Here is an 18,477-nt window from a genome sequence, read left to right on the forward strand (position 1 = left end):
AGCGGTATAAACATTTTCAAATCTTACAGAATGTTTTGGATTATTTTATATTTGCTTCAAATAATTCGAACTGGTTTTCTAAAATGGTTTTGTTTTTGTGAATGTATTGAATAAACTACAACGTCAATATATTTTGGCTTTGACTTTGAATAATACTAAATTGGGTAGCACATTTTATGTATAATGTTAAGAAACTTTGCAAAATGAGGTAGGATTTTCACTTTACAAATTAAACTGCACTGATCGCTGTCTCCTCTCTCTGCCCCTCCCAAAGGGCCAACAGCAGTAAATAGGAAAATAGTGAGTGGCTATTGCTGGGCAGGACTAGGGAAACCTCCATCATGTTTTTCTTTAGCTAAAACCTCAGCAGGATATTAGCAGCCACGTCTTAGGCAATGGGTTGTGCAGAGACTTCAATGGAAGGGTAGAGTGGAGAGAAGAAAAAGTATCAGGTCCAGACGAAAACATTGATTGGCGCTGTATTTATCTGAATTCCAGGTGCAGGAACAACAACATGATTTTAGTGGTCAGAAACTTTTTTATCTGGAAAAGTGCTTAGACTGCAAGGTCAACTTGGCCCCAGTCCCAGATCAAATGTCACCAATAGCATGGAGCGCACAAACAGGCACATGCATCAGTGTAGTCATTTGCGATTACTTAATTGCGATTTTTAAGGAATCGCAATTAAGAAATCGCAAATGCCTATGCATGTAGAAATCGCTGAAAATATGCGATTTCTAAACATTCCTTAATTGCGACTCGCAAATTGCGAGCTGCAATTAAGGAATCCCTCCCCAATTATTCATATGGGCCTAGAGGCCCATAGGAATGAATGGGAAGACATTCTCATTTTGCGAATCGCAATTAGCGATTCACAAATGGAGAATGCGATTTCAAGGGTGCAGGGGTGTCCAAAGGCACCCTGTTGCACTCCTGAAATTGATATGAGCACCCATATTACACACACACATGCCCCAGGGGCATGTGTGTGTGTAACATGGGACTTTGAAAAATGCACTTAGATGCTTTTTTTCCCAAAAATCGCAATTTTCCATCACCTTACATGTGATGGTAAATTGCGATTCTTAATTGCAAAATCGCAAATCTTTTTACTTTCTTGCATTGCATTTAAGGAATCGCAAATTGCGATTCCTTAAATGCAATCGCAATTTAAGAAATCGCAAATTTTGCGATTTCCTAAATTGCGAGGGGCTACTTGTTTCATGCATTCCAAAAGCAATTTTTGCGATCGCAAACAGCCGATTTTTGCGATTCACACCGTTTGCAATCGCAAAATGCTTTGATGCATGTGCCTGAAGATGTTCCCGCTTGTCAGCCTTCAACGTCTTCTGCCCTGTTACACTTACCCCACACCACCTCAGACAAACTCCTCCTCTAATTTATCTCTGCTTGAGCAGCTGATAAATTGGAGAACTTATCCCCGTGCACTTGTGAACTTTGTGTATAGGGTAACCCTGAAAAAACAGAAACCTGTGGTTATTCTCAAATCTGTGAAGATGAACTCATAACAGCTGAATTTAGGTACATGGATAGCATTTGAACATTTTATTTTGGGCCACATGGAATTTATTTCCCCTCCCCATAAATCCACCTATTTTGTGATCAGGGCCTTACTGTGCGGTATGACTGAGCCTCCATCCCTCCTTTATGGTCAATCAAGGAAACAACTAGTTTTGAGAGGTTAGCCTATGTTTCGCTTTTGGCGGCCTGATTGAACATAAGACCACTCTTCTGGAATACTCTAAGAATGAGTAATTTGAAATTACATGAAACAAAAGAACTTTTGAGAAAACAAAAGAATGATCCAAAGCAAGCAGTAATAAAAAGTGCATTCGTTTTAAGTGAAGGCACAAAATATTTGAAATTTTTTTTTTAATGTTAATGCGAATGGAGGATTACGAGGCGTATGATTTGGCAAACAATTGTATAAATAAAAGGTTGTAGAGCAACAATAAATAATATTTGTTAAACATAGTGCATTACTCTAGTTAGAAGTGGAATGGGAAGGACAGAAGAGGTTTAGGTCCAAAAATAAATTTTACCAAAAGTGTCCATAAAAGGGCACCAGTGCACCAAACATTCTGCAGATTAAAAAACCTCCACAACCACGGACCAGCATACATCAACCACCGCCTGAATTTCTTCCAACTCTCGAGACACCTGCGCTTTGCCTCCCTCGCTCACACTTTCCGCATCCACTTAAGCAACAGTGGAGGATGTGCCTTCTCTTGCCTCACCGCTAAGGCCTCGAATGACCGTCCTCTGCACCTCCGAATCTCATCCTCTCTCATGGAATTCAGAAAGGGACTCAAGGCCTGCCTTTTTGACTATGCCCCCTTCATCAGCAAGAGGTCAGTGTCTGGACACCCCCGCTGGTGATAAGCCACGCTTTACAAACCTCAGTTGACTGATTGATTAATTGATTGATAGGACACACCCACAGAAAGGAAAGCGAGCGAGCAATGACCAAAATGGGCAGTAAGAGAATTAGTCAGATGTACCATTTCAAAGGTGAGGAACAAAGGCTACAAAAGTAATTCAAGAAGGCCCCTTTGAAGGCCACAACATGAATCCAGAGCAGAGCCCTGTAACCCCTACAGAAATCTGTTTGGGTGATACTCCTGGGGCCTGGTAGTAGGAACTTCTCTGAGAGCGATGACTTTAAACTATATTCTATTTACATTCTAGAGCCCTTCAAAATAGTGACACTGAGACGTTTGTAGACTACCCCTAATACACAAAGTATCATTCCAGGCCTCTATCCTGGCACCGTTTTGCAGGCTATGCATAAACAGGAGTTCCTAAATGGTGTTCTATACTTTGAATGCACCACACACATATTAGACATTCACCCCACAAAGAAGCTTCCTCTGCCTGTGTTCCTCTGGATGGCATGAAGGGCCCAGATGAGGGAGACTAAGGAGACCTTTTACAAAGAGAAGCCAGTAAGCAACTCTACCTATAAGTGACATGCAAAAATTGCCTGCCCCTTCTGCTGTAATCAGAAGGGCTGGCTTTAGGGCAATGCGACCGGTGTGGTTGCACTGGCCGCTGACCTGAATGGGGGGGGGGTCAGGAACCTTAGTGGGGCGCTGTGTTTAGCAATAAAGTACTATTTAATACCACTTGCTGCAGAGTTTCTTGTGCGTCCAGCTTTCAGGCATCAATAAAAATGTCACGATAACTTGTTGTGTGTCGATTTAGATACCGTATATAGGTTTCCTGATTCATGCCCTTATATGGGCACAATTCCTGCTGCCCTTATTTAAGCATAGCAACCCAACCCTTATTTAGGCATTATCCATGCGAATCAAACACGGGCATGGTCACCTAGATCTGTCCAACTACTTATATAGGCACAATTCCCATTGCCCTTATTTAGGCATAGCAAACCAACACTTATTTAGGCATTATCCATGTGAATCAAACACAGGCATGGTCACCTAGATCGGTCCAACTACGTCACAATGAGTTCTTGGAAAACCAGACTCTTAAGCCTTTAGGACTTCCTGTTGCTTGGATTATTGATTTCTCCAAGAACTCATTTATTATGCATGAACATCTATTCCTTAGTGGTTCATTTATGTTGTTCCTAAGCCTGACTTTTACGTCAATACTGGCATTCCTAAAACACCCTCAAGGTATAAATATACCTTAACTTGCCCTGGCAAACTATGGTGCACGGTACGAACCAGCTGCATACTTGCAGGACGCGGTTCGCCATGGCAAGTTCAGAAGGAGATCGAGTCCCCGCCTGACGCACTGACCAGACGCTGTCATCCTCATCGTAGAGAATCCAGCTCCAGTGTTTCTGACTTCCTTTGCGAGGTGTTAGAGATCGAGACCCGGAAAGAGATTCCACCCTCTCCCATTCTAAGGTATGGAGCGGACTAGAACCTAGAGGGACTTTTGCAAATCTTGGCGACACCAATCTAAATTATATCTAAACTAGACTATAGAAAAACAGCACCTACTTCTCACCTCGTACTACACTTCGGTTAGGTACACTGTGGGAGAGAACTAGCTAGAAGCACCAGTTGAGTATTTATATTTTAGCCAGTTTTATTCATGTATGTATTTTTATGAATATATGTCATAGCTACAAGCCATGCTATTGCAGTATGACTTTGTCTTACTGCTAACGCTGTACGTATTATACTTCGCATTCTGTCTTACGATTCTAGCAGCTCATACCTCTTGCACGAGAAATAAGACTGTTCAATAAACGCTTTTATTGAAACGCCCGTCTATCTATTTCTGTGTACCCTCTGTAGAAACGAAGCATACACGATTGACTGAGTGAAACTGTTATCTATTGTTTCCACGATTCTGTGACTGTTCCGATTCTAAAGGGAAACAAAGTTGTCATGTTTATGCGGTTGTCAGAAACTAATCCCTTCTTGTTCATTCGGGAAGTTTCTAGTGACCTCTGAATTAGCTGGCACACACAAGTAATGAAGTTTAATGTACTCAATAGAGACATACTGACCTGAGTCCTATGTCAAAACTATAGTGTATATTATTCCAATGCGCAGAGCCTATCAGGGATACAGGGACTACACTACAAACTTTTCTGAGTGATGTTTATGCTAGGAAGAGAGAGAAAAGTTTTGTCAAGTGACAGTTTTGACTCTCCATAAAGTAGCGCAGAAGGTTAATATGCCTGTTGCAGAGGACAGATCTGTATTTGATGTGCATAGCTGAGTGGATTAGTAAAGTCAACCTTAACCAGTTCTATAAAACAAATTAAGGGCCAGAGGTACGACCCTGGAACTAGAACCTCGCAAATTGCGAGACTTTTGCGACTTGCAATTTGTGAGGTGCTATTTCCTATGTACAACAGTGTATTTCACACTGTTAGCGATTCCCAATGGGGTCGCAAATAGAGAAGCTCATGAATATTAATGAGCCTCTCACAATTTACGAGCCCATTGGGAATGGCAGGCCCTCCCAGTAATGGTGGCCTACTGGGCTCAGCAGACCACCATGTCTGTGACTGCTTTTAAATAAAGCAGTTTTTTTTTAATGCAGCCAGTTTTCCTTAAAGGAAAACGGGCTACATTTAAAAAATATTTTTTTTTTACGATTTTGTTTTATTTTTTACGGGCAGGCAGTGGTCCCTGGGACCACTGCCTTCCCTTAAAAATATTTTCCCTGGCATTTGCAAAGGGGAAGGGGTCCCCTGGGGACCCGTTCCCTTTTTCGACCCCATTACCACCCTCTTGAAGAGGGTGGTAATTTGCGTGTGCTTAGCGCCTGCAATTGAGGACACAAAACATTCTTACATAGGGCTCCGCACGCCATTCGAAAGGGAACGCCCCTTCCTACTAGCGAGTTGCAGAGGCCTATTTTACGAGTTGCAAAAAAACTGCTAGTCATAAAATTGGGTTTGTACATTGCCTATGCTGTTTTTGCATGCGCAAAAATGGTCGTACATCTGGCCCTAAATGTATTTGAGAGAGGGTTAATAGAGAGATGAAAGGCACTTTTGCTGGGTGGTAGTGAAGGAATCAGAGGAGGATGTAATATGGGGATGGGGAGGAGGTGCCAAAAAAAGATTGTTGCACCGGGCACCAACAGTGCTAAAGCCGGTCCTGATAATCAGTCACCACTGTCAGTTCCTCCCAACCCGGCCAGAATATGATAATCATTCTCAAAGAGAAGGGTGTAGTTTGGGTGAAGCTTCAACATCAGTGCCATACTAGGAAGACTCACGAAATACCAATTTACGTTAGAGATGTCTGATGATTTGTATCTTGGTGGTATGTAGCCCTTCGCAACAGCGACAGGGTATACCTGCCAAATTTATGTGCAGGCGGACCATATCTTTGATCACAGCAGAGACTACTCCTTCTCCACCATTATGAAGCCCCTCTTACGGCCCTTTAAAGTAAAGAGCATTGAAAGCTGCTACATGGTCCCCTCATCGTGGGAGAGGACTCCCATGGCGTGGAATTGGTAAGAGGCAGTGAAAACTGTTAAATGCTATCCTCACCATGGGAGAGGACTTACATGGCAAGAGGAGCATTCTCTTTTTTTTCAAATATATATTTTGCTTCAGGATTCTGTTTGGTGCAAGTCTCTGCCGGCTGGCGGTCATTTATAAATATGGTGGCCAGTTCCTCCACCAGGGCAATGGAAATTAACTCTGTCTCCCTGGCAAAATAATGGACAATTCATTGGTATGTAAATGACGCCTTAAGTCACAGCAAATTGTTTGAAAATAGGGCCAACATATTTTTTAATTGGGGGTGCCATTAGGGACGTTCAGATGTTTAATAAGAGACACCAGATGCAATGTATACTACCTCTGATCCTCAAATGATCCAAGTCTTTATCCACAGAACTATTTGTGCAATTGGGACAATTCATTGGGAGAGGAATGATAATTCACTATCAACTACCAGATATTCCAGAGGGGCAGGCAAAAATAGTGCAGCGTGAGTAGTGACGCTGGCATCTTGTGGTGTGAAGGACCCTTTATGACCCAATTATATGACTTCAGGATGTAAAAGGCCCATTTTCCTAGTCTGCTCTAGGTCCTACGGCACACTTTCTGTGTCACTGCGTGTTTCTCATGTTAGTGGCCTAAGGGGGTCTTAGGGAACTCAGGGGCAGATTTACAAGGCCCTTGCGCCTCTTTTACGCCGCCGTTGCATCACTTTTATGACGCTGCGGCGGTGCAAAAGATGCGCCATGGTGTGGGGTATATACAACGTGACGCATCTCCCAGATGCGTCACGTTGTAAAGCCCTGCGCCAGAAGGAGGCGTTCCATCGCAGGGGGGGTGGGGCGTTCCGGCGCAGGAATGCCTCCTAAAAGTGGCTGAGTGAAATCTGCAAGATTTCACTGACTTTCACTTTCACTCACGTTCACTTTCACTTTTAGGCCCATCCTGCATCAAAAGAAAACCCTGCGCCTGCCTGAAGCAGGCATAAGGATTGCCGCAGCATTAACTAGATAGGGCCCCCAGAGCATTGCTGGAGCTATGTCGGGCTTGCGACGCAACTCCAGCAATGCGCCACTTTTACGGCACAGATGCGTTTTGCATCTGTACCGTTTTTGACCCATGGTGCGCCGCATTTACAATGCGGCACATCCATGATGGCGGAGATGTGGTGCACAATAACTGGCGCATCCCTGCTGATGTGCAGAGATGCGCCAGTTATTGTAAATATGCCCCTCAATATCTAAGCATCTATATCCACCGGGTTGTTTAAGAAACTTTCGATCCCCTTTTGTGCAAAAACTCCCTTTTCATGTTAAATATTTGTCTAGAAAACTAGATTGTTCGAAATTATGACTTTAGTGGGTGGGACACAGTTTTTAAGAGAAGTCAAACGAGATACTTTGTAAATAGTATGTTATTCATTACTTGAATTTTGTCAAAAAAGAAACCCCCAGTACTAGATACAAAAAATATACAATATAAATACATGACAAAGCTAAATTCACACAGGTGATATATGTGTTGAATATCTGGTTTTGTTTATTACAAACCACATTTTTCCATTTCACTTTAAAATCTATTAAGCATGAACACCATAAAGGGTGACAATTCACAAAATCTTGAATATGAATTTTATCTGTGAGACAATGTATAGAATCCTAAAGCAATTAAATAACATTTAAGGTGTAAAGAACCACAGGCTCAAAAAATAGGGCACACTTGGTAAAACAAGTTTTTGTGTTCAGATTTGTTTTCTCGTGGCATGGAATGTAGGTCTTCTTTCACGTGTAAAGAGTGAAGATTTTACATTTTTTAGATGGTTCCTTTGGCAAAAGAGTTGACTTTCTATACTTCAATATAAAAATATAATACATTTGTTTATCTTTACAAATATAGTACACACCGCATGCATGTTTGCAATGCAAAAGAATGCGAAGTCATGTGTGACCTGTGCGGATTCAAATTTGCTCGAGCACCTAAAACCAAATAAATAAATACTGCACATTTCATAAAAATGACATAGGTTATAAACAGTTTTGGTTTGCAATCAACAAACAACACTGACATGACATTAGGAAGCTCTTTGCTAAGAGTCATTGTAAGGCACATGATCGCATATCATATTATACATAAGTACATACATATGTTTATAAGTGTACAAATATCACTCCAAGATGTCTGCTGAGCTGCATTTGCTCAAAGTTCATTGCTTTCACTGGTGCCAGTCAGTGACGGTAGATACCTCCCAGAGCCTGATGACTCATAAAGGGGCACAGTTATTTCCTGGAGGTTGGCTAGCCTTCCAGGTCGAGGGGGTGATTTTAGAGTGAGTGTCCTATTGTCATAGTCCCCGGGCAGCACTTTTTCATAGACACTCTGTAGGCCCACTGTTTTGGGGATTTGCGCGGGTGGCTGCTGCCCCACTTGGTAGTAGTTGTCCCTGCGGTGGGGGTCGCGGGGCAGCGATGTGCTCTTGCAGAAGGTGGATACGGAGCGCTTCGCTGGATGGACGGTGGTGGAGTTGGGGCTGGTAGACCTATTATCACATGTAGGACTCCAGCATCGGTCTGAGTGTCCGAGGATCTTGCACTCATTCGTACACGCCCACAAACCTATGAAGCAGACAGGTATATATTGAGTTAATTTGGAAGCAAATATTCTGGATTACCAGGTTAAACAGTCAGATGAGTATTCGTCACAAGATGCAATGATACACAGGATCAACCACACTAAAACAAGGCAGCAGATCCTTTCTTGATATTAAATACATTTATTTGGATCTTTTTAGTGAAACCGTATTTAGTGATCTTCAAATATGCAAGAAAAGATAAACACATGGAGGCCAATTCACAAAGGGCCAGATGTAGGTCGCCAAATACCGGTCGGTTACGGCCGATTTCGGCCGTTATCGACCGGTATTTGGGATTTGACATGTAGGGGGCCTCATATTTAAGAATTGGTATATTTACCGATTCGGTAAATTTACAGAATTGGTAAAATATTGGTAAATATACCGATTCTGTAAATCCATATGTAGGTGGCACTGTAATCAGTGCCACAGGCCCTTACCGAATCGTTATTTACCATGGAATACTATTCCATGGTAAATAACTAATTCCAGTGTACATGCACATCTGTGTATGTACACCTGTGCCATGTGGCACACAGACATGCCCTAAGGGCATGTATGTGTGTCACATGGCACACAAGCCAGAAACAGGGGTGAAACAGGGTGCCCCTTGTAAAATCGGTAAATGTACCGATTCGGTAATTACCGAATCAGTATTTTCTACGGAACCCTATGGGTTTCAATGCCCATAGGAATCAATGGCAAATACAGATTGGGAAATTACTGAATCAGTAATTACCGAGTCTTACGGATTCGGTATTTTTACTGAATATTTTACCTACATAGCAATTACCGAATAGTAAATACTGAATCGGTAAAGTTTGGTATTTACCAATCTGTAATTTGCTATTACCTACATCTGGGCCAAAGACATTAATGAGTATGTGAATTCGTAGTCATCGAGTACTACATCACATAGTCATAATTTCTTTGTGAATTGGCCTGAAAGATCGAACATTGGAACATTCAGGGAATATTCATATACAATTAGTACAAACAGAAAGAACTATGACTTCCATTTCCAATCTAATTGATAGGGAGTTGTACATTTCATTAGCAATTTACAGATACATTTATGAGTACATAAAAAGAACTCTTCTAGTGGGCCTAATTCACAAAAATATTGCTATGTTTTGCCATGTTTTGATGGTACTCCTGATTATGAGGATTAAGCCAGGAGTATTCCTGGTTTACTCTTGAAAATTAATAGTAAGCCAGGAGTACTACAAGAGTAAGCTACACCTAACTTCTACAGCTGTCTTTGTGATGTGTGTCCTGTGCTTCCAAAAGAAACAAAAAATTCCATGGTACTTCGATTGCACGATGGACTCAAGTTGTGACAAAACAATGCTGCATTGGAAATAAAGACAGACTTCTTACCATTCTGCATGCGGGTGATGATGTCCTTCTTCAGGGCATCCCCAGTGATATCAGAGTCACTGTCGTTGAAGTCGCTGTCCCCCTTTCCACTGTCTTTGCCGCTGAACAGTTCTGCTTCTCGGGCGGAGATCGTATTGAAAGAATTTCCTTTCCAGTGGGGAGCATGTGGCATGGGTTCTTTGCCATAGTGAATGGAAGGGGCATAAGACTGAAAACAAAAAAATATAGGACATCAGGATAATTCAGAAAGTCAAACACAAATGCATGACACTAACCTAAGACAAGTATGATGTCTAACCAATACACATGAAACATCTCGCCTTCTCTTTTGAATAATACACTGTTTGCAATTATGCACTCGATGTGCTTTGTTTTTTAATCCGAGAACCAGGATAATTCCCCAAAAATATTGAGACAACAGGGGAAAAGGCTGTGATTTTTGTGTCTGAGGATCAGGGCTGGGAATTGGGTATTTTCCATCATGGGTAGAGGCCAACGTGGATATTGCCCATCGCATATAGACCTCTTAATAATGGTAGCCCTGCGGGTTCCTCTCTTGCAAAATGGAACCTTAAGAAGTGGGTGGTTAAGAGATGAGGCAACCTCGATCAGAATATCAAATGTTAATTGTCTTCCTCTTTCACCATCCTTTCTCACAAAGAATGTATATTGATTCTTTACCGATGCCAGGGTGGTGAGAAGCACACTTCTTTCTGCTCACTTGACCAGTTGGACTCCCTACCTCTACCACGGGGAGAAAAATGGAAGGGCTGTTTTTGGTATGGAATCGGGAAACATGAAAAGACAACTTGAGTTATTTCTCTGTAGAATCTGATGTATGGTAGTGGAATCTTATACACACACATGCACACACACACACAGACCCACCCTTCCACACAAGCACACATGCACTACCATTGTATTTTCAAAGCCTTAGTAAACCCACACATGTTACTGAGCCTCTTACAAGCTATAATATTATTACCAATCAATCTGCAATCACCTCTACAAACTCGCCATTGTATTGTCCAACTCAATCCTATGTTGTTTGGCATAAACTAACCAAAATGTGCCACCTTACAAATAGACACCAAGTCACCTATTTGCCAAGGATACCAAAGTGACATCACATACCTTTGACCGGTGACGACATATTGGAAGGGTTGAACTCTTTCCCCACCCAGAGCCACTCAACAGATTCCTAGTTGCTACTGCGAGGCTAGGGAGAGGGTTGTGAGGGAGCACACAAACGTAAATGATGCTCCTAAAACCCTGTTTACTTTCTTTTCCTACTGCTGCCTTCGTGATCTATGAAACCATGGGTAGCAAGATAACTTGGAGTGGCATCAAAGGGAAAACTAGAGGTATCAGATGCCTCTAATTGTGGTACCTGACCCAGGCAATGATCAGAACACTCAATGTTCGCAGTCATCAACACACCTGCAACTTCACAGATGACGTAATGCAATCATACTCTCATCACAAACTCTCATTATCCAGACTCTTGCTATAGACCAGTCCAATTCACCCACCTACACTCTCACAAACGCTCATCCACAAGTTCAACAATCCTCCTCACTCACCAAACCTCATGCTCTCCATCACTCACCTCTGCTCAATCCCCATATGCGCAATAACATTAATATTATCTACCTCTCACTCAACTGCTTACAAACCTCTCACTCATCTGCTTACAAACCTATCACTCTTTTATTATCCCAAAATCACTAAGCTCTCCACACTTCCCACCACCAGGCCTTCTAATGAAGGTGAACGGCATGGCTATGACCTACAAGAGTGTTTAGCTTCATTTTGGAATTATTACTTTTTATAGTTCTATTTGTTTCTTCCAAGTTGACACCAAATGTGGTGATTTTGATTAAAAGTGTACATTACCCGGTGCACTTTTTTCACGTTAAGTATCTATACAATTACTACACACCTACCATAAAAACACCACCAACGGCATCAACCAGCTTTTCCTTTCAATAAATCACATCCACGTCATTCCTTAGTAAACTCAAACCCCTTGAGTGTTTACCATGGGGACCCCCCCTACAATGGTCCTGCTGCTAAGCCCTGCACTGAAGTCTCTCTACCATGCACCTGTTTCGGTATTGTGGCTGTGTGAAAACGCGCCCCACAGAAGGTGGCCATCTACATAGAAACCTTACATCACAAGCAGGAATGACGTCATCGTTTTGCCAAGCAAACGAGCCCCGCAGCTTCTGCGCCAAGTAGATCGCAGTGTCAGGAATGGCTCGCGGCGATCTTGGCCTTACGCGGGAAGACCAGGGCAGACCGGAAGCCTCCGCTCTACTGTCAGCGGCCCGCCACGCGCTGGAAATTGCGCCACTCCGCAATATCTTAGGGGGCAGATTTACAAGCCCCTTGCACCACTTTTCCCATGTTAAAAATGACGCAAAAGTGGCGCAAGGGGCTTGTAAATCTGCCTCCTCGTTTATATACTTCTAGAACTGGTGCTGTGGAAGTTTGCACTAACATTCTCAACGACCGACTGATTAGTGCAACAGCCTTTTTACCGGTGAAAAAGTTGTATGTGTGCCCACCGGCCGGTGCAGAAATTGCAATTTTACACCTGTCAGTACGATATTTTACACCGACCATTTATGCAAATGCCTGTGCAAAGATACACTGTGCCGCTATAACGTTTGTTAAAACCTTGCCCCTCGGAAGTTATCCGTGCAGCAGAAATGGGTTTGCTCTCACACGGATGGGGGAATTACATAACAGTGCGTCACCAGAGGGTTAGAATTGGCGCCATTCGGAGAATATGGACTAGAAAGGCGTTCCGGCATAGAGAATAACAAAGCACCTGGAGGAAACGGGGAGCGGGGCTCGGTTACATTTGGTAACACGATAACCTTGGTAAATACCCTTCCAGCGAAAAGTCCAACACAGTGCAGACATTTGAGCACCACTATGAAAACTATCATTTATGCTCATGACAACCAAACGCAAGCCCTCAGCCAAATTCTGATGCAACACGATCAGATATAGAGAAAAATGGGAATAAAAAATATGGAATGAAATACCATAAAATTTCACGAGGAATGCACATATGCCAACTAAACAGCATCTTAAGTGGTTAATTGAATATGGGGTTCACTCCACGAGCATCGTGGGGGGTATTAACATGCCTGTCGTTTCTATATTACGTCCATCATCATTGTATCTAGTTTAACACGTTGTCTATCTACCGCACATAAGAATATGTGTATAGCCAATGCACCAAAAATGAATCCATCCACCTACCCACCCATCTGATCATGTGTTTGCCCATCCAACCATGAAACAGTTCATCACTCCATCCACCCACCCGCTCATCCATCCATCCATCCGTCCGTCAATGCATCCATCCATCCGTTAGTCCATGAATCCACACATCGGTCCGTCCATCCATCCATCCGTCTGACTATCCACTTCCTCAAGTCACCCTTCTCTTTATCAATCTATCCTGGCGACAGCTTTTCCATTCTCATTTGACTGCCAATCGATGGATAAATCGATCCATCAATCCATCTATCCAACCATCCATCCATCGACCCATCCATCTCCAGAAATCTATCTTTCCATTCATCCGTTCATCCTTATATCCATTACTTTCAACCACTGGCCCATTGCCCAACCTTCTATCAATCCATAAATTCCTAAATCCATCCACCCATCGATCCATTTATCCAACCATCCATCGACCCATCCATCAGCAGAAAGCTATGTTTCCATTCATCCGTTCGTCCTTACAGCCTTTTCTTTCAATCACTAACCCATTGTCCAAAGGCCATCAATCCATAAATTCATAAATCCATAAAGCAATCCATCCATCCATTCATCCATCCACCCATCCAGCGAGTAAACCATTCCTTCTAAATCCATGCCTTTATGCGTTATATATCATCCGATCCCTTGCTCATCCATCCATCTATCTATCAATGCATATGCCCGCCCCCCACCCATTCACCTCTTCATCCATTAACCTATCAACCTACAATCCACGGCGCCATCCGCTTATTGAACCGCCCATCCACTTGCCCACTCTGTCAACCGCCCACCTTCCCGTTCCTCCATCTGTATTGCATTCATGCATGAATGTGCTCATCCATCCATCCATTCATCAATTAATCAATCTGTCCTTTTAGCATTCATTCGTTTTGCTTGCCCTTCCATTCATTCATCCGTCCACGACTACGGTCGTCGCCCCTCCATCAGAAAGCCCATCCCATTGGAAACAAGGCGCACATCATATATCAGAGAGGATTGAATGTTGTGAACCCTATATCCTAAAACTTTTACAACTGCGATGTGTTCCAGATGAGGAATTTACAGAAACCCCTGAATTCGTGTAATCCCTTCAGACTTAAGCCCCTGGTTTCTGTGAATTGAGAAGTAGACGTCGACGGACGGGCCGCTGAGATTGGGATTACATTAAATATTTGGCGCCAAAATGCGTTTTACAAGATGGAGGCAGTCAGGCTGTGCAGGCGCGTGACCTATTGAGCTAGAGAGCTGCCACCAGGGCACGGGTAATGTTCAGTTTACACACAAGAGCACGTATAGCGGCTGGGCAGAGAGCACAGAAAGGTTGCAGGAGCTGATATAGCAAGAGAAGCAACGAATGGAAAAGAAACACACGCAGAGATTAGCAACAGGTGCATTTGGGAGCATTTCTGAGCTTTTCAAACGCTGCCCTCTGAGGTACAGGTGCAATCTTGCCTTTACGTTCTGACACGGGGAGAGGGGCGGTGGTGGGCGAGGGACGGCCTGAAGGACGATCGGCCTGATAGATGGAGCAGCTCGTGAGCGTTTGACAAATGAGGGTAATTGCAGAGTGAGTGTGACAGATGATAGTGGTTGGACGTTGAGTTTAACAAGTGAGCGTGACGGCGACGCATTGCTGGCGCTAGAATCCAAGGCGACGCTACAGTGTGATGAGGGGATCACGTTGAGATTGCGGGCATTTATGAAAAATGCCATGCGTGATATAATAGTTTGTGCTCTAATGTTTTTATGATAAGTGTAACAATGGGATATCGAGTGCACGAGAAGCACTGAGGTAGAGTCATTATGGTGGAGGGCACAATCCACTAGAATGCTCCGGAGCCCAGTTCATAGCTGGCCCGGTACCTCCTTATTCAAGAAACTCTAAAAGACGAACATATGAAAGAAAACATGTTGTGAGCAACAGCAGATACTGACCCAACTGGCTACATTGGAGGACTGGGCCCTGTTTTCATACACAGACCAGCACAATAGCAGAATTTAGACCACCTGCTATCTGAAAGTTAAATCCGACGTTTGCTAACTATGTCCATGTTCAAGGGCTCTGCAGACACAAATTCTTTGTTAAAGGCTGTCGAGTGGGTCATGGTACAAACAACCTACAAATATTCAAAATGTTTCTCTTAAAGGTAAAGTTATCGTACAGTTTCGAATGCAATGCAGTTCTTACCATTGTCTTGGTCCTGTGCAACATGGTCTTGGCCTCGTACAGGCAGGAGGCGACCTCCCCACTCTCCTCCACGCTCGATGCCTCGTCGCCAGTTGTAGGTTCTTTGAAGGGGGACTTGTGAGGAAGAAAGGATGGGACATCGAAGACTTCGTCTCTCTGTCCAGGGATGAAGCTGTCTCCTTCCTGCTCCCCGCTCTCGGCGTCAGAAAGGTCTCTCTGGCCGGGGATCTCTTTCTGGGCCTGGGGGTCCTTCCGGTGCTTCCGGCAGGTGGTGGCGATGGCGATGATGGAGGCCAGGAGCAGGGTGCAGCTTCCTGCCAGGACAATGATGACAATCAGAGGAATGTCCCAGTGGAAGGGCTCTTCCTCCCAGGTCCCAGAGGCCTCGTGGCTGGCTGAGGGCTCTATGTCCGTCACCAGGATGTTGACTGTGACCGTGGTGGTCAAAGGGGGCCTGCCGCCATCACTGACACTGACCAGGACTCTGTACAGGTGTCCCAACTGGTGGCTCAGGTCTGCATTGAGGAACAAATCCCCTGTCGCCTTGTTGATGGTGAAGAGGTCTCTGTGCTCCTGTGACAGGCTAAACGTGAGGACAGCATTGACCCCCTCGTCGGGGTCTCTGGCTCTGAAGTGGGCTACCAGAGACCCCGGGGAGGCATTCATGGACACCTCGATATCAGTTGAGCCATTGGACACAGTGGGCTGGGTAATGACCGGGGCGTTGTCGTTCTGATCCACAATCCTCACCTTGATGAGGGCGCTGCTGGACAGCTCCGGAGAACCCCCATCACTGGCCTGGATCCGAAAATCAAACTGTTTAATAACCTCATAGTTAAACGTCCGGAGAGAATAGACTGAGCCCGTGGCCGGATCCACAGACACATAAGTGGAAATCGGAGCCCCCATCACCTCGGTGTCCACCAGGGTGTAGGTCACCTTCCCGTTGTGCCCCAGGTCAGGGTCTCTGGCCACCACGGTGGTGATGTAGGAGCCCGGGGCGTTGTTTTCGAGGACGGAAACTTCATAGACGGCTTTAGCAAAGAAGGGCGGGTTGTCGTTCTCGTCGCTGACCCGGATGGTGAACTGACGGACGGTTTTGAAGGGCGGGGAGCCCAGGTCTTCGGCCACGATGGTGAGGTTGTACTCGGAGATCTTCTCCCGGTCCAGGGCTGAGGTTGTCACGATCATGTAGCTGTCCTCGTAGGCCTGCTGCAGCTTGAAGTGCTCGTGCCCGTAGAGGGCGCAGTGCACCTGCCCGTTGGGGCCCGAGTCTCTGTCCAGGGTGCTGATCAGGGCCACGAAGCTCTCCCTGCTGGCGGCCTCGGTGATGTGCGCCACCCCGGCAGTGATGGAGGTCAGGGGGGTCACGGTGATGCTAGGCGCGTTATCGTTGACATCAGTGACGTGCACGATGATTTTACAATTTGCAACCAACGGACTAGAAGCTAAATCCTGCGCCTGCACATCGAACTCATAGTTCTGCTTGGTTTCAAAGTCCACCTGTCCGTTCAGAGTCAGCCGCCCTGTCCGGGAGTCCAGTTTAAAGAGCTCCCGGACCTCGGGAGAGACCTGAGGGTTGAAGCCGTAGACCACCTGTCCGTTCACCCCGTCGTCCGGATCAGCCGCATTTAGAGTCAGCAGCAGAGACCCCGCTGGGGCGTCTTCCATCAGGTCCACTGTAAAAGAGTTCCGGTCGAATTTTGGACTATTATCATTAACATCCAGCACTTGAATAGTGATTATTGTACTTCCAGACAGTGAAACCCCACCTCCATCCTTGGCCACCAGCTCCAGGGTGAAGGTGTCCTGGCTCTCCCTGTCCAGCTCTTTCACCAGCACCAGGTCCGCGTACTTCACCCCGTCCGCCCGGGTCTGCACCTCCAGGCTGAAGTGGCTGTTCACGGAGATCTGGTAACTTTGAATGGAGTTGGTCCCCACGTCCTCGTCGATGGCGATGTCTAGGGGAAGACGGGTACCCACGGCTGCACTTTCAGACATCTCCAGTGGGATCTCGGGTCTGGGGAAGCGGGGGGCGTTGTCATTGATGTCCCGGACCTCCACCTCCACGTGCACGAGCCGGAACTGCTCCTTGGAGAAGCTGACCACGTCCAGGGCCAGGGTGCAGTGCGGGGTCTGCCCGCAGACCTGCTCCCGGTCGATGCGCTCCCCGATGGAGAGCTGTCCGTCGCTCTCCCGCATGCGGATCAGGGACGCGTTGAACTGCTTCATCAGGCGGAACCCCCCGGGTACATTGAGGGAAAGCTCATCGGCCAGAGTCCCGATGACGGAGCCCGGCTCATCCTCCTCGTAGATCCGATACCTGACGGTCCTGCAAGTGCAGGTGGTGAGCAGGGAGAGCAGGCAGAAGACGCCCGCTAGCAAGTGGAAGCACTTTCCCATGTTAAAAAGTCCTGGCAGGTGTATGCTGCCTGCCCAAGGATAGGAACACTGTCTCTGAATGATCCCTCAGTAGAACAAAGCCAGACAACTTTTGTAGCTCAGCGGTCGCTCCATATAACCTACTCTATACTGTCAGAAGAAATGCTTCATCTCTTCCTAATCCCGGGAAAGCTTTCCGCTCCTCTTCTGTCCTTTCAGACTCTGAGAGCCGGGCTGTCAGCGCCCGTGCTTTTTGTTTGCAGACATGCAAATAGCCGAACCGAGCAGCCAATCACATCCTGCGCCGCCGCGCGCGCCTCAATGCCTCTGCCCACAGCCCAACGCCCCCTTCAGAAAATCCACTTAGCGCGGTGAAGCTTAGACAGGGCACTGCTCTGAGAAAGAGAGAGATCTGTAAATCTTCTCTTTGTCTTCTATAACTTTCGACTTTTGTTTTAAATGTTCGAGTGTCTCCTCACGAGGGCACAAAGACCCACTGAGTTAAACGGACAAAGGTATTAGTTAAACGCGCCCCTGAAATCCCTTTCGGCTGCCCGACAGGTGTCCTGACACAAGTAGCCTGGCTTCCGGAGTGTTTATCACTGAAACACTTCAGAATGATCGCATGCGTTTGAATCGCTCTGT

At 45.3% G+C, this 18,477-nt stretch overlaps 1 protein-coding gene across 1 annotated transcript; it reads right to left on the reverse strand.

Moving 5' to 3' along the window:
* Window positions 1-7,573: 7,573 nt before the first annotated feature.
* LOC147698313 (protocadherin-8-like) lies at window positions 7,574-18,039 on the reverse strand. Its single transcript, XM_086934914.1, has 3 exons — window positions 15,451-18,039; window positions 9,981-10,188; window positions 7,574-8,583 (listed from the first exon to the last, which is right to left on the reverse strand). The coding sequence occupies exons 1-3, from the start codon at window positions 17,851-17,853 to the stop codon at window positions 8,168-8,170; spliced, it is 3,027 nt and encodes a 1,008-aa protein (XP_086791040.1). The 5' UTR covers window positions 17,854-18,039; the 3' UTR covers window positions 7,574-8,167.
* Window positions 18,040-18,477: the final 438 nt, after the last annotated feature.

Source organism: Lissotriton vulgaris, chromosome 8, assembly GCF_964263255.1.
Source record: "Lissotriton vulgaris chromosome 8, aLisVul1.2, whole genome shotgun sequence".
Taxonomy (NCBI): Eukaryota; Metazoa; Chordata; class Amphibia; order Caudata; family Salamandridae; genus Lissotriton; species Lissotriton vulgaris.